Below are 27,077 nucleotides of genomic sequence, written 5' to 3' on the forward strand. Positions count from 1 at the left end.
AGACCTGCCACTTTTTGAACATTTACTAAGCTCCACGTCCTCTGCTCTTTACCCTGATTGTTTAGTTCAGGGGGCCTCTAAAGTGGGGTACACACGATCATCTACGGGCAAGAAGATGATCTAAGCAAGAAGATGTTATAACTTCTGTTTCTACTTATGTTTGATCTTTTTCATAATTCCTGTTTTTGCATTTTGCAGTGTACATAATTTATTGATATTACCAGAACAAATACATTATACAAAAACATCACAATGTCAAAGGAGAGTACTCACCATTTTTTGCTGACATATTACACACACACACCCAAAAATAAAAAAGTTTGAGAGGACTGATCTAATTTCATCCTCAGAACAACCCTGTTAAATCCATATTATTGGCCTTACCTTGCTGATGTAGATATCCTTAGGTAAGTTAAGTTGCTTGCTGAAGGACATAGATCCAGTGGTGGGTAGAGTTGTGATTCAAATCCCAGTTCTTTTAATTCCATGTTATTCTGCCAGAAGGGTTTAGAAGAAAGAGAGAATGTGTGTAAAATGTTGCAGACGTGAAAAGTAAAACGTAACCAAGTGTGTATGTAGTTGTGTAATCACTAGATCGGCACTTGGGGTTAGGAGGCATCGGCGTGTTCAGAGCAGGTCCACTTAATGAACAAGGCAGCCTCTGTGCGTCCTGTGGAATGGAATGTACTGTGTTTTCCTTTGAAACGAAGGTGGAAATACGGGTTTCATGATTTTCCCTCAATTCATCTCTAAAATCGTCTCATTCAAAGTATTTAAGATGTTGCTAGCACTCTAATCCCATGCTTCTCCCTTCTGGCCTGATAGATTTCTTATTAGAAACGTTTCGTGGTAGACTTTCCACACTGGGTATTGCTGTCTTCTCATTCAGATAAGATGGATGTGTTGTTTTTGCAGGCTACACCCAGTCGCCGCTGAAGTTCTGATTCTTTTCAGCTGGGTGTGTGAATTCTGGCCTTATTTGGTGAACCCTGGGCTGTGTGAGAGTTCAAATATGATTTCTGTGGTTCAGAAAGCACCAAGTTAAAACCTACTCCTTGGCCTTGAAAAAATTAACCGATTGCGTTCTCCAGAATCAGGCCAATGAGCCACTCCAGCGATTGAATGGCCTTAGTCTGAGTGGACTGTAGCCCAGCATACACTGAAAGGAAAGAGGGATGAGATTCTCTTCTTTTAAATAAAACCCCACTGTTATGTGGTTGAGAAGAAAAAACACAAGAGTGGAATGGAGAACAGAGAGGAGCCCGGCAACCTTTGAGACCCAGTGCTCTCAAAGAATGACTGGGGATCTCACAGCCACCAGCACATCCGTATTCCAGGGTTACTGTACTTTAAAGGTAAAGAGGGGGACGATGGCGACAAGAGCCTCTTACCTGGTCTTGGCCTCCTTTCTGCTAAGCCATCCCCATCGCCACCAGTGAACTTGATGAAACCTAAATCGGATTCTACCCCTCCCCTCTAAGAGTCTCCCCCAGGTGCCCTTTGCACTGAGATCCTCAGCAAAACGCGCAGACCCTTCCGTTTCCATTCCCTGCCAGCTTTCCCTGCCTCCTTTTTCCTAATATACTACTCACAAAAAGTTTGAAATGATTGATCCGGTTTCATCCCTAGTAATACCTATCAAAGCAGTGTTTTTTAAATCCCCGCCACACCTCACTTCAATTATTGTTTCCATATTGACTAGATGGCAACTTCTCAAATACAGTATGCTTTTGCATACCTCTGCCTTTGTACATGTGATTTTTTCTGTTTGGAATTCCTTTCCCCATCCCTCCCCATTGCTTGACGAACTCTCTGTTTAGGATTTAAGGTCAAGTGTTAACTCATGTTGGATGGGGTTTTTGAACCACCCAGACTAAGAAGATACCTCTTTCCTGTGTTTATCCTTTGTACGCACAGAAAAATTTGTGTTTACTTTTAAGATAGTTTGTAACATACAGTAATGTGATTATTTGGGAAGAGCACTGTTTCTCTCTGGCAGTAATCTTATATTCCAGGAAAAAAGGCTTTGGCCATAGTTTAGGATCGCCAGGAGAGGAGAGAGAATGGGGGCCAGAAGGTCTAAGACCAGGCTAAGAAACAAGGTTAGAGCTTGGACAAGGACATATGCAGAGCAATGGGCCAGGACGGAGCCCAGTGCAGGGCTGGGCTCCTCCCAAGAATTCTGCATCGGGGCTGTGCAAACTCCACACGGGCAAGGCCACCCGCTGCCTGTCTTTGTAAATGAAGTTTTACTGGAGCATCGCTCTCTCTCTCCATCTGTTGACAAATTGTCTTTGGCTACGTTCGTGTTAAATGACAGAATTATGTAGTTGCAGCAGCGACTGGCCCTCAAACTAAAATAGTCACCACTTGTCCCTTTATGGAACAAAATTGTCCACCTTGCTGTAGATGCCAGTTTTCCTAGTTAGTCCTCAAGCCAGTGGCACCGTCACTGTTGCACCACCTCCAGGCCTCACCTCAGACCTGCTCAGTGAGAAGTTCTGGGTGTAGGGCCCAGTGATCTGTGTGTAATAAACCCTTCGGGTGACTCAGAAAACCACCACTCTAGATTCCTGGCCCCAGGGCTAATGACTTGGGGCTTGATGACAGCCAGACAGGCAGGGTCTAGGAGAAACATTACCTGTAAAAGGCAAGGGAATACTATCAGAAGACACAGCGGGGGTGGGGAGGTGTCTCCCCCATCCAGAGAATCTCTAATGCATCTGAAGTATAAATTCCATAAAGGAAGGCACTCGCTGTTGTATCCCATCTCGCCTAGCTCTACCTGCGTGTACATTTGTGAATGAATGAATGCAGGCTTGCGTGGCTGGAGCCAGGTCCCAGATGTGACTGGGGCCTGCACATGGAAACAGAAATAGGTACACCCAGTAGGTGTGGCTCAGGGCAAGGCTGAAACCCATTCCATAGCAAGAAAATATTACTAAAGACTGACGAACAGAGACGTGTTTAAAAACCTGATAATTTGATAAAATTCTTAACTTTCATTGTATCTGTTTTACTTCCCATTTGCTTGCTGCCTTTGGCTGCATATTGGTTTTGCAGGTTTTGTTTTTACCCTCATAGCTCAGCTGTACCTTTGTTTGACCTTAGATAATTTACTCAATCTCCCCGAAGCTATTAACTGAATTAATACATATAAAGCACTTAGCCGCCAGCATCTCGTACATTTTCTCTGTTAAGGAACTATTTCTTCATATTCCTAGTCACAATCTTATTTCATGGTGAAGTAAAGGTTACCAATTACTACTAGTATTTTATTTATATTTATTCCAATGGTAAAACTTTGCTTACGATATTACGTTGTCTTTAAAGAGACTTCTACCAAATAGTCCATGTTGCAATATGAAGCCTAAGTTGATATGAGTTTGATTATTATACTTTTAGGAACATATCACAAACTTTTTTAAAATACAGAACCTAAGCACTAACAAAATATTTGCTAATATGGAAATAGGTCATTTTGAGGTTCTGTTATTTAGCAAAATATACATGTGTTGGGAAAAAACATAATATCTAAATCTGTCATAATACATTTTGCCATACAGTTTTTAAATACTCTGTGTGAAGCTTTTTATCTTCACTAGGGTATAAATTTTGCATTTATATGCCGTTTTTAGAACTCCACATACATTATCAACACGTGAAAAAGAAAATAAGATTATTGAGGGCTTTACTAAGTGAATAAATATTATTTCATGATTTTTCAGTGATAACTAAATCTATATTGTGTCAAAGAGTCATCAACTTGAAATCTTTATAACTTTTGGCATAGGGACATTTTGAAAGTAAAATTAGTGTTTGGTGTTTTTTTTTTTTCTTTTTTAATTCCATAAATGCCATGGGAATTTTATCATGTTTCAACACTTGTTGAATATGTAATTCCCATAGTGCCCATTAGTGGCCATCTGTGTAAGGTAATACGTGTTTGGGATGAAATTGATTATGGCCTAAATACTCTTGTGTTATGATCAGGAAAAGCATGCAAAGTTCACATCTTTTTTTCTAATGATCATTATGTAGCTAAAGATATTAATTTCCAGAGGCAGAACAGCCTATCACTCAAGATCCTAATCTCACAATAAATGACACCAGCGCCAAAGGAAAGGAGGCTGCAGAACCTTCCACTAAAATTAGTCAGTGCTGTACTGGGGAGCTTTAGGATACAGGGGAAATTAACAGGCTTTGGAACACAGCATTTCCTTTGCAGGGATCAAAGTGGACCCATTGCAGTTTTGCTGAATGTTCAGAAATGTTTTATTACCCTATTTAGAAATTCCTGTTATCATAGCCACCAACACATACCACGTTAACCTTCCTTGTAACTTTTCTCAGCGTATGCAGTCATTTTATTTTTATTAGATTTGTGCATGGTAATGTATACCTATGTACTTGCTGAGCTCATTTATCCCCTTAGAGTAGAGCTAGGAAATGTACAAATATACTTGGTTATATATTTATAATGCACGTAGCCACACCTTGGCACTCACATTATCTACCCCAAGGTTTTATGAAACATATTACAAATACAATTTTTTGGTTTAGAAAATTTTGAGAGCTTGTATTACCCATGTAGTCCGATGATCATTTTAAAATCTTATCCTGCCTTCTGTAGACTAATATTGAAACACAGCTATATCCTGATATTCGCTGGCTTGTAGGCCAGGATGACCTAGCTGCAAATGCCCTAAAAGCGCTGAAAGAATTGATAAAATCATTGTCTAAACCTTGAAATACAACAACTGTGATGTTGGCGTAGTTGATGTTTGTTCTTCCTTTTCATTCTGGAACTTCTTGATGGTAATTATTCATCAAGTTTTAATAGATTTCAAATCTGCTCCCCACTAAAGGTAATAAAATAATATTGTCTTCTTAAAGAATGAAATTTGCCTTCCTGTCTCATATTTTATGTACTGAGAAGTCCTGAATCAAGTGCTTCTAATAGCTGTATAAGTTATTTGGAATCTAATGAAAAGAAAATGGGCTGGTATGCAGCAATTCTTAATAAAATTTGGGTTTTGGAATTCAGTTTTTTGGTCATTCACTCAGCAAAGATGCTGATATAAAGATGAACAAGACATGGTCCCTGCTCTTGAACAAAACTACCAGAGCCATACATTTAAACAGCTAATCTTAATGTGACAAACTGAGATTTGCAAAAAGCAAGAGCAAAGTTCTATCAGCACAGCAGAGGGGAACACTTGTTTTAAGATGTAAAGGAAAGCTTCAAAGAAGCAGTTAAGTATTGAGTTTGGCCTTACAGGATGAGCATGAGCCGAGTTTCCCATGGCAAAGCAATAGGAGGGGTGTGTGTGTGTGTGTGTGTGTGTATGTATTTATACACCTATGTACACACATACACACATGGACATACACGAGTGCATATGCAAGCCCATCTATATGTCAGCATGTTGCAAAGACTGTTGGGGGGCCAATTTAACACCAGTCCCATCCCCCTTCTGCCTGCCACCTCCGCTATGAAGGCTGGAAAAGCTAAAGACTAACAGGGTTGGCCATGTAAGATAGTCTGGCCAGTTGGCCATATCTGGAAATATGCTGAGGACTTTTAAAAACTTTTGCTTTTAAAATAAGAGACAGATACTGTTAGTATTACCCCCTTTTTGTCTTCTCTGGGGTTGTTGACATTCTAGCTAACAGCCACCTTGAGACACTGAGAGAGATCTGGAGAATGAGTTGAGATATGGTTGACTCATCAATCTAATACCCACAGCTACCTACTTCAATACAACTTATGTAAGGAAAGCTGCATCTTTAGTTAAGCCATTGTATGTCAAATTTTTCTATATAGCCCACAGCATTCCTCATTAATATACTCATAAACTGCACACACATGCATTCACTCTTATATATAGTCAACGTTATTTTCCATGCCTACCAAGATTTGGGACTACTTTTAGACTTCCATTTTGGTGATGAGTAAATATAATAGAACTTAGCATTAGGGGAAAATAGGAAATGGAACACTTTCTCTGTTATTACCAACCTGGGCATTATCCTTAGCACTTAGTTTCCTTTGTATCTATTCTGTCTTTGTCTTATATTGTAAATGAAAAATGAAGGCAAGAAAGGAGAGTAAGGTTGAGAAGAAGGATAAATGCTGACGTGAATCATGCTGGAGTCTAGAGTATGGGAAAATGGGGTACGACTGAGTCAATTGATTGTGGCTTGCAGAGAGAGCGCTGTTGGAAAGGGTGCCCCGCTAGTGAAAATGCCTGGTCACATGATGGAAAGAAAGATTTTAATCCTAGTCCATCCCTGCATCACTATGTATTCAGGACCAAGAACACCATTACCTGTGTCCCTAACAGCCAAGAGATTATTCTCTGTTTTCCTCTAATTCGGAAGATGAGAGTAGAAGCCATTCTTGTTTGTGAGAGAGTAGAACAGCTTTCCACAAAGCATATTATGTTGGTTGTGGTCAGTCTTGTATGAAACATGCTGTTTAATGAGAAGAGATGGTTAATGGACTCGGACCTTCTACTATGCAAATGTGAAGCAGTTTGAAAAACACTCAACCTGTTCTTTTTTTATAGAGACTAATGCTATCACTTTATTGTTCATCATTTCTAATTGTGTGTATCGTGTGTGTACATTTCCTGACACTACATCAAATTGCAATTTAACAGTGTCAGCATATATCCTTATTCTTTTTCAAATAGGTCAGCAAGATTGCTACTTCACTGTGGGGATCTACCATAGTATTTTGTTTCTTTTTCTTAGCTTCTTTTAAACTGATTTCTTATTACCCATTTCTACAGTGTTGTTGTTGTTGTTGTTTTTAGAGTCAGTTTCTTACCTTAGAGAGGAGTAAGGTAAGATGGGTAGCCTCAGTCTCATGCCAAAGGTACTGAATGAAAGTCAGGGATCCTGAAGAGTGAAAGTCAATGGGATAGTTGTAATTTACACCACAGTCCACGATTTACCATTAATCTTTGTTTTAAAAGCATATGCACACTTCAATTTTTTGTTCTTAAAGAATCTAAACTGGTTTTCTTCTTAACATGTTTGCCATTTGTTTTCCCCAGAACCTTCAGCTACTTGGAGCTACAGCCATTGAGGATAGATTACAAGATCAAGTGCCTGAAACCATTGAAACTCTAATGAAAGCAGACATCAAAATCTGGATCCTTACAGGGGACAAGCAAGAAACTGCCATTAACATTGGTAATTCACCTAATTTAGACTTTAAATTGTGATGCTTTGTAACAGGTTGATGCATTTTAGAAGATAAATTTAATATATTTTAATATTTGAAAGATTTGGTATTGCAATATTTCCATATTTGTATTATTGGGCTTATATATCTATTTATGACCTCAGTGCCCCTTTAAAATTGCAATGGTTATATACACAGCCAAACGTTTGCACTTGCAACCACGTAATACCCCTTCTCCCCTTGGTATCTCTGCCTACCCCTACATACCATCCACAACTGGCACATGTAGATAACATTTCTACAGTTGTCTCTGAAAGTCTAGAGATTGGGATTATGGCAGGCTGTGTATTAACACGTGTTTATGTGGCCAAAGTTACTTCTGAGAGAGGAAGTAATAAGAAGGTTGACAGTTTCTATTCATTCTACAGTTCATTCCAATTTTTTGGAAAGAGGTTATGTTAGCTCAGTCTGCCATAACAGAATACCACAGATTAGATGGCTTAAACAACAGGAATATTTTCTCACAGTTTTGGAGGCTGGAAATCCAAGATCAAAGTGTCAGTAAGTTTGGTTTCTCCTGAGGCCTCTCTTCCTGGCTTGCAGATGGCTACCTTCGCAGTGTCCTTACGTGGCCTGTCCTCTGGGTGTGCATTCTTGCTGTCACTTCCTCTCCTATAATTGACACCAGTCCTGTTAGATCAGGGCTACACCTTCATAGCCACACTTTAACTTCTTAAAGGCCCTACCTTGAAATACAGTCACATTGTGTGTTAGGGCTTAAACATGTGAATGGGGGTGGGGGGAACAATTCAGTGCGTAAGCAAGGTCTTACTGAGAAAAAAGTTAGTATTTGGTGTTAAAGGCCTATAGTACCAGTACTATGCAAGAAAACGTCACTCCTTTTTTTCCCCAAATTCAGTAATAGTAGGTTTCCTGAGCACTATAAACACTGATATGGACTCAACCTCTGGATATTAATGATAATGAATTACATGCAAAACTCTCCCAAAGTTGAATAACCTATTTCAGATTTTTCTCATCTGTTCACAGCATGAAACCACATTTTTAGAAAGTCATTATTAAGTATCATCTGTCTAAAAACATTTAGCTAATATTCCTTTTAGAAGTGTTAGTAATCACAGTATTCTGTGTATATAAAACTGCTACAAATGTGTAGTGAACTGATGTTAATAGAGGAAAATTAATTTTTAAAAAACCCTAAATGTTTAAATGTGTAAGCCACACAGGTTGCTGATTTTGACCATATGTGTTATCAGTGGTGTTAGAGACAAAATGTAAAGATGTACAATAATACAGAATGCATGCGAATTGGCAGACCTGCAAAACACAACTCTGGTAACACATGACTACAGGCAGAGGGAGAATACATGGTGGTAAAGAGTGACATGTGAGGAGCATAAGAAATCCTAAAAAAATAGCTCAGGATATAAAGCCATTATGAAAGGTCCTCCAAAAAGAAGAGTACGGTGATGGTTCCTGGTCACATTTATCTTTTAGAGTCTTGTTCCTAAAAAAAAGTAGGTGAGATTCGTTCATTCAGCAAACGGTTATGGTACCTATGGTGCCAGTGAAGAGCAGGGAACAAAAGCAACATCTCTACCCTCCTGGACCTAAGGAACAGACCATAAAGTAACACACACAGTATATTAGATGCAATAATTGCTATAAAGAAAAAGCAGGAAAGGGAATTATGGCATTGCACAGACGGATTGAGTTTTAAATCAGGAAGTCAGGAAGACCTCACTGAGCAGGTACCATTTGAGGAACCACTTAGGAGAGGGAGTTTGTCACTTGGATGGGTAGGGGAAGCTGTCTTCTGCAGAAAAAGAGCAGAAATGCAAAAGGGAAGAGTAAGAAGAGAGGTCAGCCGCATAACAGCCCAGGTTTGTTGGGGCCTCCTAGGTCATTGTCCGGCTTTGCGTTTCCTCTGAGTGAGATGGGAGACCATTGGACAGTTCTGAACAGGGGAAAGACATGATCTGACTTTCTTGTGAAAACAATCAGTTTGGCTGCTAGACTGAGAATGGACTCAGAGGGAAGCAAGTGTGGAAGCAGGAGGACCGATGAAGAGGCTGTTACGTGAATCCAGGTGAAACTTGGTGGCTTGGACCCAGGTGGTAACAATGGAGGTGGTGAGAAATGGTTGGGTTCTGGATATAATTTAAAAGAAGAACCAGCAGGAATGACTGATAGATTAGATGTAGATTGTGAGAGAAAGAAATAAATCGGGTAACTCCAAGGATTTTTAGCCGTAGTGATTAGAGGATAGAGTTGCCATTAACCAAAATTAGGAAGGCGAAAGGAGGAGCAGGCTTTGTGGGGGGAGGTCAGGTAGCTGTCTTTGGCTGTGTTAGGTGTGAGATGCCAATTGTATAGCTTAGTGTATGCTGGTACTAAGCAGGCGCTGGCATGTGAGAGTCTGGAGTTCAGGAAAGAGGTCTTAGCAGGAGATATGAGTTCCAGAATGGTCAACATTTAGGAATTTAAAGATGGGAAGGAATGAGATCACAGAGGGCCTGAGTATAGATGCCCTGTTTCCCCGAAAATAAGACCTAGCCGGACAATCAGCTCCTCTAATGCGTCTTTTGGAGCAAAAATTAAATAAGACCTGGTCTTATTTTACTATCATGTAAGCCCCAGTCTTATATAATATAAGACAGGGTATATAATACAATATAATATAATATCATGCCAGGTCTTATATAATATAATAATGTAATACAATACTGGGTATAATATAATATAATTATATTACGGGTCTTATATTACTTATTTTTGTTCCAAAAGATGCATTAGAGCTGATTGTCCGGCTAGGCCTTATTTTCGGGGAAACACGGTGGTATTAAATATGAGACCAGTCATCAGTGTTGCCTGTTTTTCTCCAGCCGCATCCAGCTGTAGGCAAACAGATTCAGAGTAAGTAGAGTTGGTTTAACCAGCCAGTGATTTTGTTTTGCCTCAAGTACAGCAAAGCAAGAGAAGGGAGGAAACTAGAGGATGTGATGGCAGTTCCAGGGCAGGGAGATGGTGGTGAGATCAGCGGTCTGACTGACAGCCAGACAACCCTCCTGCACCCAGGAAACAACCATCGGCCCATCTTCTGCTCTTCATGTTGATCATCATGAGGGATTTCCATCCACATTTATTAGTTTTCAGGACGTTGAGGAGCGTTACTACAGGCTCTTTCCACATTTGCTTATCAAGATAGCCGCAACACACCAGGTCCTGTCCTTGTATCACATGCCTCCTATAGGAAGCAAGACCATTTCTTTTTAAACTTCCTGCAAACCTGAAAAAGATCTGACCAGCATCTTCCTAATAAAACAGATACAATTTTATCTAATAAAATAGATTAAAAATAAAACTTAGATATTTTTATAGTATTATTACTTTAACATCTCCACTTCATCTCTCTAGAGAAATTAATCACATCAATTAATTTACTCTGTTTGGACATAGGACACTCCTGCAAACTTCTGAGGAAGAACATGGGAATGATTGTTATAAATGAAGGCTCTCTTGATGTAAGTAAAATGGTCTTTTTAAAAGATCCTTTCACCACTTAATCAGCTTGCAGTATTCTGTCTTATATTCAGATAGTTGTGAAAGTATTTTATCTTTCTGAGGTTAAAAGATGCCTTACTACTGTTGTTCTGTAACATAATGTACACTGTTGTAAACCACATTGATATAAACCAATTCCAGTTTCGTGTCTGTGACAACTAAAAGAAATTGCTTAAAGTTGTGAGACAAAATAGCTGCATTATGTCAAGTGGTTACTGAGTGATTACAACTTGTTTGTATCTATCAGGGTATTTTCTATATTAAGCATTTAATGTTCTGCTTTATTTCCCAATGATAATATATATTTTGCTTTTTCTTTCTTTTTTTAAAATTTAATTGTATAATTAGTTTCAGGTGTACAAAACAGCATAATGGTTAGACATTTACACACCTCACAAAGTGATAACTGCAATAAGCCTAGTACACATCTAACACCATACATAGTTATTACAATACCATTGACTATATTCCCTATGCTGTACTTTACATCCCATGACTATAAATATATGTGTGTGTATGTATGTATATACATATATATGTATGTGTATATAGGTATATATACATATTTAATTATAGTTGACATTCAATATTATTTTGTATTAGTTTCAGGTGTACAATGCAGTGGTCAGGCATTTATATAATCTATGAAGTGATCTCCCTGATAAGTCCAGTACCCATCTGACACCCTACATAATCTTTACAACATTATTGATTATATTCACCATACTGTATTTCAGATCCTCAACGAAACAGAAAGAGATTCACAGATATTCTTGCTTCTTTTTAAAAAACCTGTGGAAGCTATTGAACAACACAAAATAACCATTCCTAATAGGAAAGTTGTGGGGTTTTTCAAATGTTCTAGCTTCTGGGCTGAAATATAAGTTCCTAGGATATCTTTTTGTCATGGCTGTGATCACTTGAATTTATATTTGGAAAAGGGGGAAAGATTTGTTAGGTGTACAGTGTAAAGTAAAAGTTAACAAAAACATATGTAGGTCAGATGACCTGTAAATCTTTTAAAGTAAAGGTGACTATTTGTAATTTAAGGTGGAAGACAGAAGAGGAGAGGTGATTATACAAGTGCCTGAAATAGTCATTGTGACACAAAGAGCAGAGCAAAGAAAATCTGATAATTAGGGATGTTGGTGAAGCCGAGAAGCTAAATATGCAGAAGAGACAATAAAGAGGCAAAGGTTTAGAAGTCAGGTAGAGAACAGAAATCCTGTGTAAGAAGTATTTGACTTCCGATTTTTAAATTGAAATGATGATCTCTTCATAATTTGTCCTCAAAACCATCCTGTGATGCCTTTCCCTTTCTCGTGAAATCTTTGAGCAACTTGTAGCAAGGAATAAGACATGATTTTGCAACCATGAAAGTTGCTTACACCTTTACATACTGGAGAAGTACTTTTTGTGAACCAAGTTTGTTTGTTTTTTTTCTTTAAAGATTTTATTGGGGAAGGGGAACAGGACTTTATTGGGGAACAGTGTGTACTTCCAGGCCTTTTTTCCAAGTCAAGTTGTCCTTTCAATCTCAGTTGTGGAAGGTGCCGTTCAGCTTCAAGTTGTTGTTCTTTCAGTCTTAGTTGTGGAGGGCGCAGCTCAGCTCCAGGTCCAGTTGCCGTTGCTAGTTGCAGGGGGCACAGCCCACCATCCCTTGTGGGAGTTAAACTGGCAACCTTGTGGTTGAGAGCCCACTGGCCCATGTGGGAATCGAACCGGCAGCCTTCGGAGTTAGGAGCATGGAGCTCTAACCGCCTGAGCCACCGGGCAGGCCCTGTGAACCAAGTTTTAATCCTAGAAGCACAAACCAACAAAAGCCAGCCTGCAGTTGGAAAACTTTCATTTTTATTTTATTTATTCAGTAGGCCCCCAGCTAGGCACTGAGAACACACCACTAAACAAAAGGTTGTGCACTCTACCCCCTTAGAACTTAGAGTTGTCTCTGCTCTCCACCCCTCATATGTATTAGTTTTGGTTTATTATATCCAAGTTACTGTGTTGTGAAAGTTTTTGACTAGGACAGCCCAGCCCTCCCAAAGCGTACAAATAATAAGGGAAGTAAGATGCATCTGAGTAACAATGCAAAAAGATACGTAAACAAAGCAGGTCTTTGCTGTGATCATAGTGTTTAGAGGGGTATTTATAAAGTGCCCTTAGGTTATGTATAGGTGAGTAATTGGGGGGATGGGGGTTACCTGGAGCAGAAAGTTATTGCAAGTAAGTTCAAGGCATATTCGGGGCATGAAAGAGAACCATTGAACTTGAACACAAGGTTATAATTTTTTCAAGTATTTTTTTGTTTGAATAAATATAAGCACATAGTGTAACATTCAAGTTATAAAAAGAGAAAAGTACAGACGGTAAAAAGTATACGAGCCTTTACCCAAGCTACCCGGTGTACTTCCCTACGGACAACCACTAGTTGTAGCTTCTTCTATGTTCATCCAGAGATATTCTGCCTTATCTACAGGATATATGTGTATGTCTATGCTCACATCCTGTGTTGTTAAACACAAATGGCAGCATCCAGCCCACACTACTTTGTACTTTGCTTTTCTCATTTCATGTATCTTAGCAATTTTCTGTAATAATATATATGAAGCTATCTAATTCTTTCTTAATGGTGACCCAGTATTTATAAGGTGTCTGTAAAGAAATGACACACGGAGTTAAAATTGGAAACGTAATCTCACGTCAAGGGAGGAAGACTGTGCCAGGTTTGAGAATTTGCCCTCAGAGGCAAGAGGAGCAACTTCATGAGCCTCTTCAAAGAGGTAAGGTTGTAGGACCGATTGTACATAAGCAAATTCGGGAGGGTAGGAAGGCATGGGGTGCAGGCAAGGGACTAGGAATAGGAGTGCGGTAAGAGGAAATGGGGGCACCAGGGCCCGAGATGTGGTGTGAGAGAAATGTAGGGAGACCTATCCCACGTGGGCCCTGGAGAAGGAGCCACCAAGGGTGCTTCCAGCACTGAGTTGCAGTTGTTCATAATTTTGCAAAACCCTCAGTGGAATCATTCCTATAAACCTGTAGATGTGTAGGCCTTTGTTAGTAACATGGGTTATATGTGGTACACGGTTTTTTTGACACTGGAAGGAAATCAGAGGTAGGACCTGTGACATTGAAGCCAAGGCATGGCAAGCCATGCTCGATTTGACATATGATCCCTTTTATCGGCAGTTAGGCTTTCAGCTAAATAGAGAGTGTGGTAACATTGCTTATTCTGTTTTCATCTGTCTCATCATTTTTCTCCAACTCTTGAATAAACATATTCTTTACGTGATTTAAGTATCAAGTGATGTAAATAGTAGTCTCAAAGGAAAAAATGTGAAATACCAAAAATATTCAATGTACTGCATCATATATTGTTAAGACAATGGCATTTGTTTTTATTTTGAAGTTTCCAAGGTGGTAATGCAAAAGTCATAATCACCCTGAAAGGTCTGTGCCCTGCCTGTTTGTACTGGAGCAAACATAGATAGGGGTGTAAATGGAATACTCAATGTCAGTGAAAGCAGGGACCACGTCTGTCTATTTTGGTTTTGTTGCCATTTTTGCCCGGCATATTGCTTAGCACCTAGTAAGTACTCCATAAATATTTGAGAAGTGAGTCACTGAGTAATTTTAAAGTAAGGGCTTCCTTTAATAAAACAACAGGTTGTATATCAGTTTTAAATTTGGTAGTAATCAATCGTGTCAAATGTTTTAAAAGGAAAGCGGCTAGCCTTGTCCTTAGCAAGTCAAGTGACAGTTTTGTGTGGAAGACCACAGGCACACACTGTGGCTGAATGGATTAACACTAATTGGTCCAGCTCTAGACTACCAACCATTCTCGAACCGCTCTCTGTGGGAGGTTTTTCTCCCAGGGAGTTAAGTGGTGACTTTACAAATCTAGCTGTTAGGGTCAGACCGGTTATGGTGCACTCATTGCTTCTCAGCAGGAAAGGAAACATCCCTCTGCATAGCGCCTTCAGATCTTGTGTCGTAAAATCCATGGCTAAGATTTCAGGCAAATCATTAGATGTGCCAGAATGCCTGTAGGTAAATCATTGTTTATTTTTTTCATTGCCATGGAAAAGAAAAGCATCCCGTGTTCAGATTGTACTGATGATAATTAAATATGGTCTTATCATTCCATCAGCACAAAGAATAATTAACATTTAAATAATAAACTTAGGGACATGTCTTAGGAAATAAGTTGTGGGTGTGTGTTTTGTCAAGTGACAATTTTAACGAAGGTACTCGAATTAGCACGGTAGTTAAGAGCACCGTTCTGCCCTAACCTGCACAGGGAACCCTGGGCACACTGGAAATTAGATAACTTCTTTGAGCCAGTTTTGCTATCTATAAAGTGAAGATAATGTTACCCTTGGCACAGGATTGGTATGGTTAGCACAGGGCATGACACATATAAAAAGATGTTATGAAATTTTGTAGAAAAATAATATTTCAATAGCCCACCAGTTGTTTTGTATAATCATTTTTATTACAAAAGATATATTATTTTCCTATCTTTTAATTTTTTCCCTAAGATAGCAAGTTATAAATGTAGATCTTCTTTTGCGTAAGTAGTGCATATTCCTATAAACTGTTCAAATTTTCTACCCAAGTGTTATTAATATTACTAATACTGTTAAAATTTTGAAGCTGAATCTTTTTTTATGTTGAACTTGTATAAATAAATTATCATATTTGAGGCTCTTAAATTTCCAAGTAGAAAAATCTTTCTCCTGGTGATGGTAATGAAAATCTTTGTCTTCCCATAACCCAGCTCATCCCCCCCAAAAAAATGCCATTTGGCTTTCTAATTTTCTCATTTTGAGTTTTAATATGATTATGCTTCTTGAAAAATTAATGACTGTTCAACATTTTTTCAAACCTTTAAATAAACGTATAAAACCAAACTACAGTTGAAAATGCAAACAGAGTAGAAGTCTTGCTCTTCAGATCTAATATGGAAATCTGATTGGCTTTGCTGCCTCTGCCCACCCAGCTCCTTTCATAGCAAGAGAAGCACCCACAGGTAGTATGATGCCCAGAGCATAGCTGGGTGCTCACAACGTAACCTACCAAGCTCCTGTCAGGTGCTGATAGAGCCAGCAAAGGAGTTTCTTAGAAAGCTTGATCATGTATGTATATTTTTTAATTTAGAAAGTAAGAATTTCATGGATATGCGTCATTAAAAATCCTCTAAAGTTAATCAAAATCAGATACTTACAATAAATAGATTACTTAGATTAATCAGTTAGATTAATTCGTATCATGCTACTTTGAACCCCGTTATTGGGGGGTTCTGATTATGTTCTTGGTATAAGGCATTTCCTTAAGGGTCTAAAAAGGCAGGAATGTCAAATTAGTGGCTTAAATGGTATATTGTACTTCTTCCCTAACTCCACCCTGGAAATCTCCCACAGACTTCTCAGAAACCCCTTCCACTTAATGACTTAGATCCAGGGGATTCTTCTAGCATCTCTTTTATATCTTTGGTTTGTCATAAAGTAATTTGTTCAAATAAATTTGTTTAGAGTCTGTTAAAACTAGAAACATCTAAAAATGTGAACCAGGAACTAGGGAATCACATATATGACCTATTTTTACCTTCCAGTGTCTACTTAGGGTCTTCTTTCAAAACGTTCTGAAACAATTCTGGAATGATTGGGTTTATATTATATTAAGGACTGTGGTTGTTATATTATTCAAATCCCCCATAGCATACCAACTCTTTGAATCTCTGGAAACACTTTCAGACAACACAAAATATTGTTATTTTTTTTTAATCAATATAGTCTTTCTTCAAAAAGGTAGAGAAATTTTGAAGACTTGTTTCATTGAGATAGCTCAAGCTTTTACTACCCTCATCCACCAAGTCTAGGGTGGGTGGGAGGGACCATAATTTCTTAAGCCACTAACTCTGTAGGTGCCAAAACAGTCTTTCTTGAGTCTTACCTGACATACCCTTAACCTGGTCATCTCCTTCTTCTAGCATTTCTTTTATATGGAGAATTGTAGGAGCTGTCCTGGGCAGTAGGGCTGGATCTTAAATCCATTCTTACTGTTTTTCCTCCTCCTCTCTACTGTCTGGCTTCCCCAGGAAACAAAAAAAGACAGAGAGGAAATTCCTTTACTATGTATTTATTGAATCCACAGGACTGATGATTAAACATGCATGTAAAGAGCTTGGAGAAATCAACCTCCTCCACTCCAAGTCCAAAGGCTTCCAGTGTTCTTAAGTTCAACTCCTGAGAAGCCCTGCCCACCTCTCCTTCTGATCTGGACCCAGTTTGTCTAGATTGTCTCTGCTGCTGTTGACATTCACATTCAGCCTGAGCAGGAGTCAGCACTTGATACGTGGGTAGCAGTGTACAGATCCCAAAGGAAAATGCAGCTTGCTGACTTTCTGCGAAAAGGGAACGCCACACCCCTACATTCCGTATAGTCATAAGAAAAACACTGGCTTAAGTTTATGAAGTGCTTAATTTTTGTACTAGGTACTAGACAAAGGACTTTACAGGGACCATCACATTTACACCTGAAAACATTGGTAGGTAACTACTATTATGTCCAAGCTAGGAAGGTTAACTTGACCTCTAGTGCTGAGTGTTAGTGGAGGATGAATCTAAGTCATTGGATTCCTAAGCAAATGGAGATTTCTGGGCCTCAGCTGCCAGCAACTCTTATAAAACAAGAGTAATAATAACCTTCATCTCAAGGGTGTTGTGAGGATTAAACAAAGCAATACCTTTGAAATACTATGAAACAATGCCCGACATTTAGTAAGCACTTAAAAAATGTAGACCATTGTCATGATCATCATTATTATTATTTCTTTGAACATTATTATTCCTGGGGGGGGAAGGGAGAGAGTTCCTTGTTGCCATATACTGTAAGGTGATTTTAAATAGCCACGCTTCTGTCTAAAATTTCTCTGCTTAATTTGAGACAATGACCCCAAGCCAGCCTAGGTTTGGTTATGGATACAAATGTTTCCCCTCACTGATATATTTTACAGAAAATGAATTGCTAGCCACACTTGATATTAACAAGCATAAGAATATATGTTTTTCAACACCACAGTAAAAGAAAGCCTTTACGTTACAGTACTGCTCATTTTTTCTAGCTGAATTTGATTTTCTAACACCATGTAAGCTTCAACTATAACTTACAGAACATTCATGACATGAATGGTGAAGTTGTCATCTATACCCTTTTAAGTTCTACTTAAATGTATTATGCAGACAAACCTCACTGTTTGGGGAACCAGCCACTGTTGAATGGCCTCTGAAAGAAATCCAGAATAAGCAAGTTACTGACTTAACTCCAGAAAAGGAGGGAGAAACTGAGAATTGGGGCTACTTCAGGTTTTGTCTTGATATGTCCCATGAGTCTAATACAGTACATTTTGTATTGCTTTGAAAAATAGTTTAGGCAGGTTTCAAACCACACTGAGTTTTCTTTCACTACTCGCGTTGGCTCTTTAGTAGCATGAATTTTCTTTGACCAAAATTAGCAAAGCTGTTTTTCAGCTTTTTGGCCTGAAAATTTTAAGATCTTAGTTTAACTCTTAAGGTGTTAATGAATCCCTATCAGAAGCAAAAAATTGGATTTTATAATGTCCCATTGCAAGATTATTGTTCAAGTACTATCTGGCACACTGCCTACTCTAAGTATCTCTCAGTGAAGAAAGCCAACTTTGTTACATTTGAAAGAAATGGGTTAGCAAAAAATGTAAACATTACAAAAAATGAAAATAACATATGAACAAATAATCTGTTCTTTTTTCCTCTGATTTACGACTGTGTCTGCCACAAACCCACGTCTGCGGTTGTAAAAGTTCCATCATACCCATTGTTTGGTCTCGTAAGAACTGAATGTGTCCGCTTATCTTAAACAAAATCCAGTAACCTGGCGTGTGTGCAAACCCCTAAGTGAAATGGTTCACAAATTCAAATGGGTGTCTGTTTTAAGAAATTCTTCCTCCCCCATGCCTGAAGATGCTTTATCTCTTGTTTTGGCTAAACATCTGAACTCTTCCAAAAGCTTCCTGAGACCTAGAATTACAGATAAATGCTTTCTAACCAGTCTGCCCCTTGCCACTCACCCCACAATTCGTTGACATTTCTGAGGGGAACAGGCCATGCCTTGTGATTTTTTTTGCATCTCTGCCACCCATATCTTTTGATGAGTCAGCACAACCATAACATTGGCAGTTTTTAGGAAACCCACTATGTTTCCTATAACCCACCAGGTATATCTGCATACGTTAGTCTCTGCTTCTACGAAGCTGGTGGTGTTTTCTCAATTTCAGATAGAGATTTGAGTTCACATAACCAGCGAGTGCAGGATCCTGGATTTCAGCGTACATTGCTCTAAGTCCAAGCTGTTTGTTCTTTTTGTTTTTAAATAGCCATACCTTCTCCAGTGGCAGCAGGGACTCATTCACAGAAGGAAGCATTCTGGGAGGTATTTTCTAACTTGTCCCTACCTCCTTTCCCATTCACTGCCAGAACTACCAAGCAGCTGAAAGAGGGATGCCCTTCCGGAAAAGGGTGGTGTGTGGGCATGTCTTGTGTTTATGGAATTCAAGCAAGACCCTTTGTTTTGTTTTGCTCATACCATTGAACCTAAGATTTTATTGAATGAACGTACATATGAAATAATGTCAATGGTGTGCATTTCGGATGTGCGCTGAGAAAATACAGCGGACGACGATCTTATGTCTTCCTACATTAATTAATTCAAACCATTAAGATAATGGGCCCAACATTAGCTTTTTGTGGTTCTGGGTAACAATTTCTCACAGCCCCGGTTGTTACTGTCTCCAAACCGTTGATTTTGTAATTTGCTTATTTTCAAAAAAAATCAGTTGCAGTCTCTTCCTGGCTGAACTGAAGGCAGTAGAAGAGACTGGATGTCTGCCGCCCCAGTTCCTCCAGAATGCTTCCTTCAGCATTTGAGTCACTGCCGCCACTGGAGAATATTTAATACCAAGCTCAAAATAAGTGTTTAGGGGGCTTTCAGTGGTGGTTTAAAATAATTACCATGAGGGCTTTGGTAGAAGCCTTTATCCACAAAACTATTTAAATTATATAATTATATCCCCTACCTCACTCTTCCTTCCTTTCCCTGGATTTGTCTCTGTTTGCTACGTGCCCCCACCCCAACACTGAAACATAAACTTGGACCCAGATTCGACACTTCTGTGCCTCTCTCTCTCGTGTACCCTAAGTGACTAGATGCCTCTCAGGCATTATTTGCCTGATGGAATCTATCATAACCCCAAATCCCAAACCTCCACTCAGAGGCCAAGAGCAATTTACCCAGTGCTACAACTTCCTCTTCTTACCTTCTTCCATTTTGTAACCCTTCACCTTTTTTCGATGGCATGACCCCACTGGGAGATTGGACCATTTCCTCAATTACAGTGTTTTATATCTGCTCCTGCCCTAGAAAGCCCATATCTGTGTATCAGTGAAGCATGGAATGTTTTTGTCTGTTTTCCCTCTCCAATATATTTAGCAATATGTATTGATTAAATGCGTTTGCTTGGCTGTCTTCCACTGAGCTGTTTGGGAGGACCTATTTGACCATATGTTTTTAATAATTTCACCTTCTGTCTGTCCTTACCCATTTTGGAAAAATTACTTTATGCTGATTTGGTTCTATATGAATATGTTTTTAAAGGTTACATTCTAGTATAGTCTGGGAGTTTAGAAATACCAAAACTTTTTGGTCAAAAACTATGTCCGAGAGAGCTAGTGATGCTGCCAGGGATGAATACGAAATGGACCGGTTGCATATAAATGTAGTTTCTCTCTACTCTCAGGCAACTCTTTCCAACTTACTACAGCCTGCAGTAGCTAAAGGAGTGGTTGATATATGTGTTGCATAGGGGTATCTGGAATGTCCAGTGTTCACTGAATCGGTAACACATTTTCGAAAGATAAGTAATGCCCAATGGTTTATTCATGTTGCTATTATATTATGAGAGTCACAAGTCACCCTTGAAGAATGTGCTAACATTGTCCATACTTGATATGGTCATAATATATTATTAAGAATGTCCTTGGAATAGTCTGTGAATTTGTGATTTTAGGGTGTGAACGTTTGAAGAGTGTAAAAGCAGAGAAAGAATGAAACATTATTTGGTCATAAATTTGTAAATACTTTATATCTTAAATGATGATGAGATGGGGCTACAAACTACCAAAACAGTTAACAAAATATGTGTTAGTTTAAGATATATATATATATATATATATATATATATATATATATATATATCTTATATATATATATATCTTATATATATACATATATAACATATATATGTAAATACTCTTATTTGTCCTTTTAAATGAATTTATAATCAGTTTTAAAAGGTAGACCCTTAGCAAACTAAAGTAAGGGTTTCTTTTACCCCTCCAATATATATTTATTTATCGGCTTTAAAAACAACCAGTACCTGATAAGATAATAGTGTTATATCTGAAGGACATGCCAGCAAACAAGTCCTCTTTGTTTTCTTTATCATTATTTTAAACCTAGTATTTATGAAGCACTCACTTATATGTAATCTAACATATATATAGTTTTATGTTTTTTATGGGCTCTTAAAGTGTAACATGTGTATTGATATGATCATCTGTGCCAAAAACATACAGATAATAAAAAAGAAACATCAAATCAGTTTGTAACTTTCGAGTTATTTTCATCAGGTTGGAGATAGAAATTAAGAGACAACACCAGTCTAGGTTAGTACATAAATATTTGTTCTCCTACCATGTACCAAGTGCTATGTGCCATTTGAGAAGAAAGAATGCTCATCTCCTAGAACTGAGGGGAAGACAGGTTTCAGATACTTTGTATGTAGTGGAAGAAGAAGCTGGTACAATTGACTGTTAGCGGTCAAAAGGTAGACTGAGATAAAATTGCTAGTGGGAGATATCAAAAGCAAACTTAAAATTATCTCAGGAGTACCCCACTTAGATTGCACTGATGTTGGGCAGTGCTTAACAGTTTGTGGATCTTTCTTCATCAGATGTTGGTACCTCCATCAGACCTAAAGTCAGAAGAAAGGAAAGAACTAGTCTGTCTTAGATGTTAACTGTGAACAAAACACCGTGCAGGGCTCTTGACTCACACGTAAAGGAGTTAGCACATTTTGTCACCGTAGTAACCCTATAAAACAGATATGAACTCAATTTTATAAATGAGAAAAATTTGACTTAGAGAAGTTAAGCAACCTGCCTCAAGAAAGATAGCTGTAAGTATCATAGCACTGATTCAACCCAAGCCATTCTGATAGTCAAATAAAAGAATGAAATATTGAGGAGGTATATTGGAATACATTCAAGGTGTGACACTTAAGTTCACAAACTCATCCTGGAAACAGTGCTACATACCTCATTGCTGAATATCACTGTGGTCACCTTCGAAGCACTCCATTGGGAAGCTATGCACCAACTCCAGCACCTAGTCCACCCTTCAAAGCAATTTTGGAACTCTTTTTCTGGAATGGCCATCAGAGCTTTCATTGGATTACCCTTGATGTCCTGAATGTCATCAAAGTGTCTTCCTTTCAATATTTCCTTTATCTTCAGGTAAAGAAAGAAGTCATTGGGGCCAGATCAGTTGAGTAGGGAGGGTGTTCCAATACAGTTATTTGTTTACTGCCTAAAAACTCCCTCAAAGACAGTGCCGTGTGAGCTGGTGCATTGTTGTGATGCAAGAGCCATGAATTGTTGGCGAAAAATTCAGGTCATTTAACTTTCACGCAGCCTTTTCAGCACTTCCAAATAGTAAATTTGGTTAACTGTTTGTCCAGTTGGTATAAATTTATAATGAATAATCCCCCTGATATCAAAAAAGGTTAGCAACACCATTGCAACAAGTTCCCGAACTTAATTGTCAGACTTCATATATACTCCTGGCAAAAAAAGTTTACTGATAGACCATGAAATGAACTTAACTGGACACTTTTTATATATTATGCAATATAATCTTTCTAGAACACAGATCTTATCTAGCCATCTGATCCAAAAGTGTTTTGGGGTTCTTGGTATCTTTACTTAGTTTGGTTAAAATTATTCTTTATTTCTCCTTTAGTTTTGTTTCCTTTTATATCATTAAAGACTTTTTTCAAAATAAAACACTTAATATTTTCTTTTCAAGAAAGGTGGAAAAGGTATTTCATTTTTACCTTGTACTTCACATCCACTTGAAGTGGAGGAGAACCTTGAGTTCTCAGCCATAGGGTGTATTTTGGCTTCTGGAACTTTCATTCTTTACAAGTGGCTTCATCATTTTGTCTCAAACTTACCAGTGCCCAAAAGCATCATGGGATCCCTGTGGCCATCCTTGATTTATAATACATCTTAATTTTTATAGCTGCATGTTTGAATGTTATATGTGGCAATGGTTTTCTCTACACTGATTGGTGACTTGTACATATCAGCTGACAGGTTCTGAGGAGTTACGTTACAGTGGCCCAGCCTCTAGCAGCTAATCTTGTTCAAGCAGAGTCACCGTCTTTGTTCAGCAAGATTCCTGTCAGTGTTTTCCTATAACATTGTGTTACATTTTGCTCTTTACATGGAAAGTAAGTGAAAACAGAAACCTGCAGTGCTGATATTAAAGTAAGAGGTACAGGCTTCATACTTAAGTCTATCCTGACAAGAGTGAAAGCCGTGTGTCTTCCAAAAGTGATTCATCGTTAACCCCAATTGCATGCTTATTTCACTTAATTGGTGGTGAACTGATGAATGAGAAGAAACAAATCCAAGAACAATGAAATATATTGTTAAATATTGTTGTCTGAAAGTCAAAGTATAGTTAAGAATTTTGATATGTTTTTGTTGTTGTTCCTCCTTATAACGTAAGTTTATCCTTTGACCTGCACACATTTAACAGATTCCCAGGAATAAATATAAATGCTAAGTACTTGTTTATATTAAGACCCAAACACCAATATATAGCTTGTGATAAATAAGTATAGATATACTTTTTTCTTTTGACTTCTGCTGTTTGGGCTTAGCCTTGTTGATGACACCCTCTGGGGTATAGATTAGTGATTGCACATTACTTACTGTCACTATAAGTAACTGTGGCCCTGGAGCAAGGTGTGGAAGCCACTGCCGTTAGGTGTTGTGTGTTAGACTATTTCTCTGTAATCTTCACCTCGTCTCTGCTGGTTAGACTTGGCTAACCAGGCTTCTAGTCAGAGGTAAGAGGCTTTTATTTTCCTTTAACTCAGGGGTATTTCCATATTCTCTACTAGGGAGTTCCTTGGATACGTTTCTAAGTCTGTCTGTCCTGTAAACCTCTGGTGAGAATCAGGAAAAAAACCCAAAAGGCTAGAAGCTGCAAAGGGCCATTTTTATGCAGGTGCTCTGTGCAACATCAAAAACATAGTTGGTAGGTGGCCTAACATGTTCTTTGTACATCTGGCCTCTGGGTTCTTTAAACTATTCCAAGAGGAGTTTTTGCCAAAATGAAAATGACAATGACATCTTATATGTTGTGATCCTTTCCAAACAAATCAGGGCTTTCGATTTGTTTCACATAAGTTTATCTGTCTATCTATTGTTTAAAATGTGTCAGATTTCATTGTCTCGGTGTCTTCTGTGATTTTTATCAAGGGTTTCCTTGGTAAAGTTCCTATAAACGTAATGAAAAATCTTACTATAATGCTGCCAGTCTCTGATTTCTTTAAGATTGTTGTTGTCTTAGGAACATGCTATCTATTTTGCCAGGCTACACCCTAAAGATGCTAATGGAACTTTATTAAGACCTTCTAGTCATCGTTGTGAGGAATTCTACGCAGCCTAATTACCTACCAAACATCTTTCTATGTTTTTCTATCCCACGCATGTGTCTTATAAACCAAATACATACTGTCTACTTCTCATTGGTCCACTGTTATACAACCTGACGTGATCACTGAGTTACTAGTCTGGGTGTTGATTCTGTTGTATTCTTTAAACAATTTATGTTATTTGACACAGAGTAGATGTTGGATCATAACTTTCACTTTATTCTCCATTTTTTCTATAATAAGAAAAGCGTATTAACATTTTACTTATTGTCTAATTAAGAGTATCCAGCATTATACAGGAGTTTTATAAGCAGTGGAAAATGTCCTCAGAATGGTCACACAAGAAATTCATTGTAATTTCCCACAAGGTATTCTCCAGTTGTTAATAACTTTGTTATTCTTTCATTCCCAAGCTTTTATTTATTTTATTTCATCTCTTCATCAAGCACCTCTGTCTTGAGAGGAAAAGAGAGATAGCAACAGATAAGCTACTATGTACATCATGCTACGGTGTATAAGTATAAGCTAAGTATTTGGACAGCCCAAAAGATGAGCGTATTCACATCACCTGAAGGACTCAGGAAAAGTGGGGTCAAAGGACTATTTCTTGCTTTATTTATTTGTTCAGTGTTTTTAGTATATAATCTTGAAGTGAAAAAAAATAATAAAAGAGTGGCAATGGGGAGATGAAGATGCAAGAGAGAAGTGGGAGAAACAGAGTTGAGAACAGAAGACATTTCTTCCCCTGGCTCAAGAATTAGGGAGAATTGGGTAAAGGGAAGTTTTTAAGTCAAGAGAGAAAAATCAAGGGACTTCTTGCCAGTATAAATGTTCTCGGTAAAGCAGGTAGATGTTTGCTGAAGTGACGGGGGCCAAATTTGTAAACTTGGAAAAATTCCAGAGTGGAAAGGCAAGGTATGGAGTGGCCTCTGGGAAAAATGGAATCCACTAGCCATGGATAAAAGTCTAGATCAGCTGTAATGAGCACCCTTAGAAAAGGAGAGCTGGAGAGCCTGTTCTCCTGGGGAGGGGATGTTTTCCCTTCTGTGTTGTCAAGACTAAGAACCAAGGAGAATATTGGCTGTGGCCTAAATTGTGAATTGGCAAGGCAGGAAAGCATGGTAGGAGGTCCAGGGGCTGCGGACTTCTAATGAGCGCTGTGCTGTGTGCAGGGCTATGGGTAGAGAGAACAGAGGGGAATAGTTGACTGGTGTGTCTACATGGGGTGCAGGTTATGAGATCCCACTTTCCCTGTAGCTCCCTCCTTTTCCTGGATCTCCACCTGGTAAGGCACCTGAATCCCGGCCTTGCTGCCTGCCTATCTGTCTCCCCAAAGTGCCTTTGCTTCTGACTTTCCCTGATAGCAACAGATGCTCCTTTTCTGTCAGCCCACAAAGAAGACTGTCCATACTAGGAGGTACGGAGCTTTTATTTTGTTGTACTGTGTGGTCTTTTATTCTTTTTCTGATTTAGCGTCTCATTTATGTATTTTCACTTTCACATGTCGCTAAGTTTAAATGTTTAAACATTTCCCCCTTCAGTAGCCAAAAAGAAAACAAAGCAACAGCGAATATAGTAATAAATTTATTTCTAGCTACAGGAGATAAGCTTCAATGCAATAGAGCCATAAAGTGTGGCTCCTGGGCTTAGAGGAGAAGCAATAAACTTTCATACATAAAAGAAGTTTAAAATGCTCCTAGCAGTATAAAAAAGGGCAAAATATAACTTGCAACTGGCAGCACACAGCCAACACGAGAGCTACTTACGAAAGAAAACTGAGCTAATATAAGAAAATGTTTGCAGCTTTTCTGTTGTTTGTTACCTTGCACCCTAGGTGGGCTGGCTGGAGAATTCACTGTGGGAAGTTTTTGACTTTCCTGAAATGTTATCTCTGTGACATCTCCCGTTAGATTCGCTGACGATCTGTGATAATCACCAAGGAAACCTGAGGATACTGCAGCCACAAATAAGAGAGTTCTCAACAAATGTTAAGGTGTTAGAGAACACCTTCAAATGAAGGGAAAGTGGGGCACACTGGACTGCATCCTACAGTGTGGTTAATGAGGAAGCTTGCACAGCTCAGATGTTGACTTGACTTTCAGTCTTACTCTGCAGTTGATCTTTAAAGAAATCTGAAAATCCTCGTGAGGTCCAGCTCAGGTTTCATTTGGGTTTCCAGTTCAGGAGACATTTGGGCAAAAGCTTAAAAAAAATGCACTGGCGTTTTAGTGAGCAATGCTTTGGTTTGAAAGGCTATTGAACTAATGGATTATTCTCTAGAGAATTAAGGAGCAAGCAAGAGAATACCTCTCTCTCCCCTCTTTTTCACTTCCTCCCTCCCTCGCCCCTCTCCCTTCTCCCTCTCCCTCAAATCAGAAGCCATAATAGAGGGGGAAATGGGGTGCTGCCAGTAGGATGAAATCAGAATTTATCAGTGCTCTCATTCAATAAATGTGTATTTCCTAAGCATCTGTAATT

At 38.6% G+C, this 27,077-nt stretch overlaps 1 protein-coding gene across 7 annotated transcripts in view; it reads left to right on the forward strand.

The window, feature by feature from the left end:
* The window catches only part of ATP8A1 (ATPase phospholipid transporting 8A1), a 213,703-nt gene that overhangs the window by 120,037 nt on the left and 66,589 nt on the right, over positions 1–27,077 (forward strand). For all 7 annotated transcript variants that reach the window (XM_019754167.3, XM_019754168.3, XM_074324626.2 and 4 more), the window contains 2 exons: positions 7,065–7,203; positions 10,676–10,740. In XM_019754167.3, coding sequence (XP_019609726.2) covers positions 7,065–7,203; positions 10,676–10,740 — 204 coding nt within the window. The remainder of the gene's footprint in view (positions 1–7,064; positions 7,204–10,675; positions 10,741–27,077) is intronic.

This window comes from Rhinolophus sinicus, chromosome 1 (assembly GCF_057876585.1).
Source record: "Rhinolophus sinicus isolate RSI-liver-muscle chromosome 1, RSI-T2T, whole genome shotgun sequence".
In the NCBI taxonomy this organism is placed as follows: Eukaryota; Metazoa; Chordata; class Mammalia; order Chiroptera; family Rhinolophidae; genus Rhinolophus; species Rhinolophus sinicus.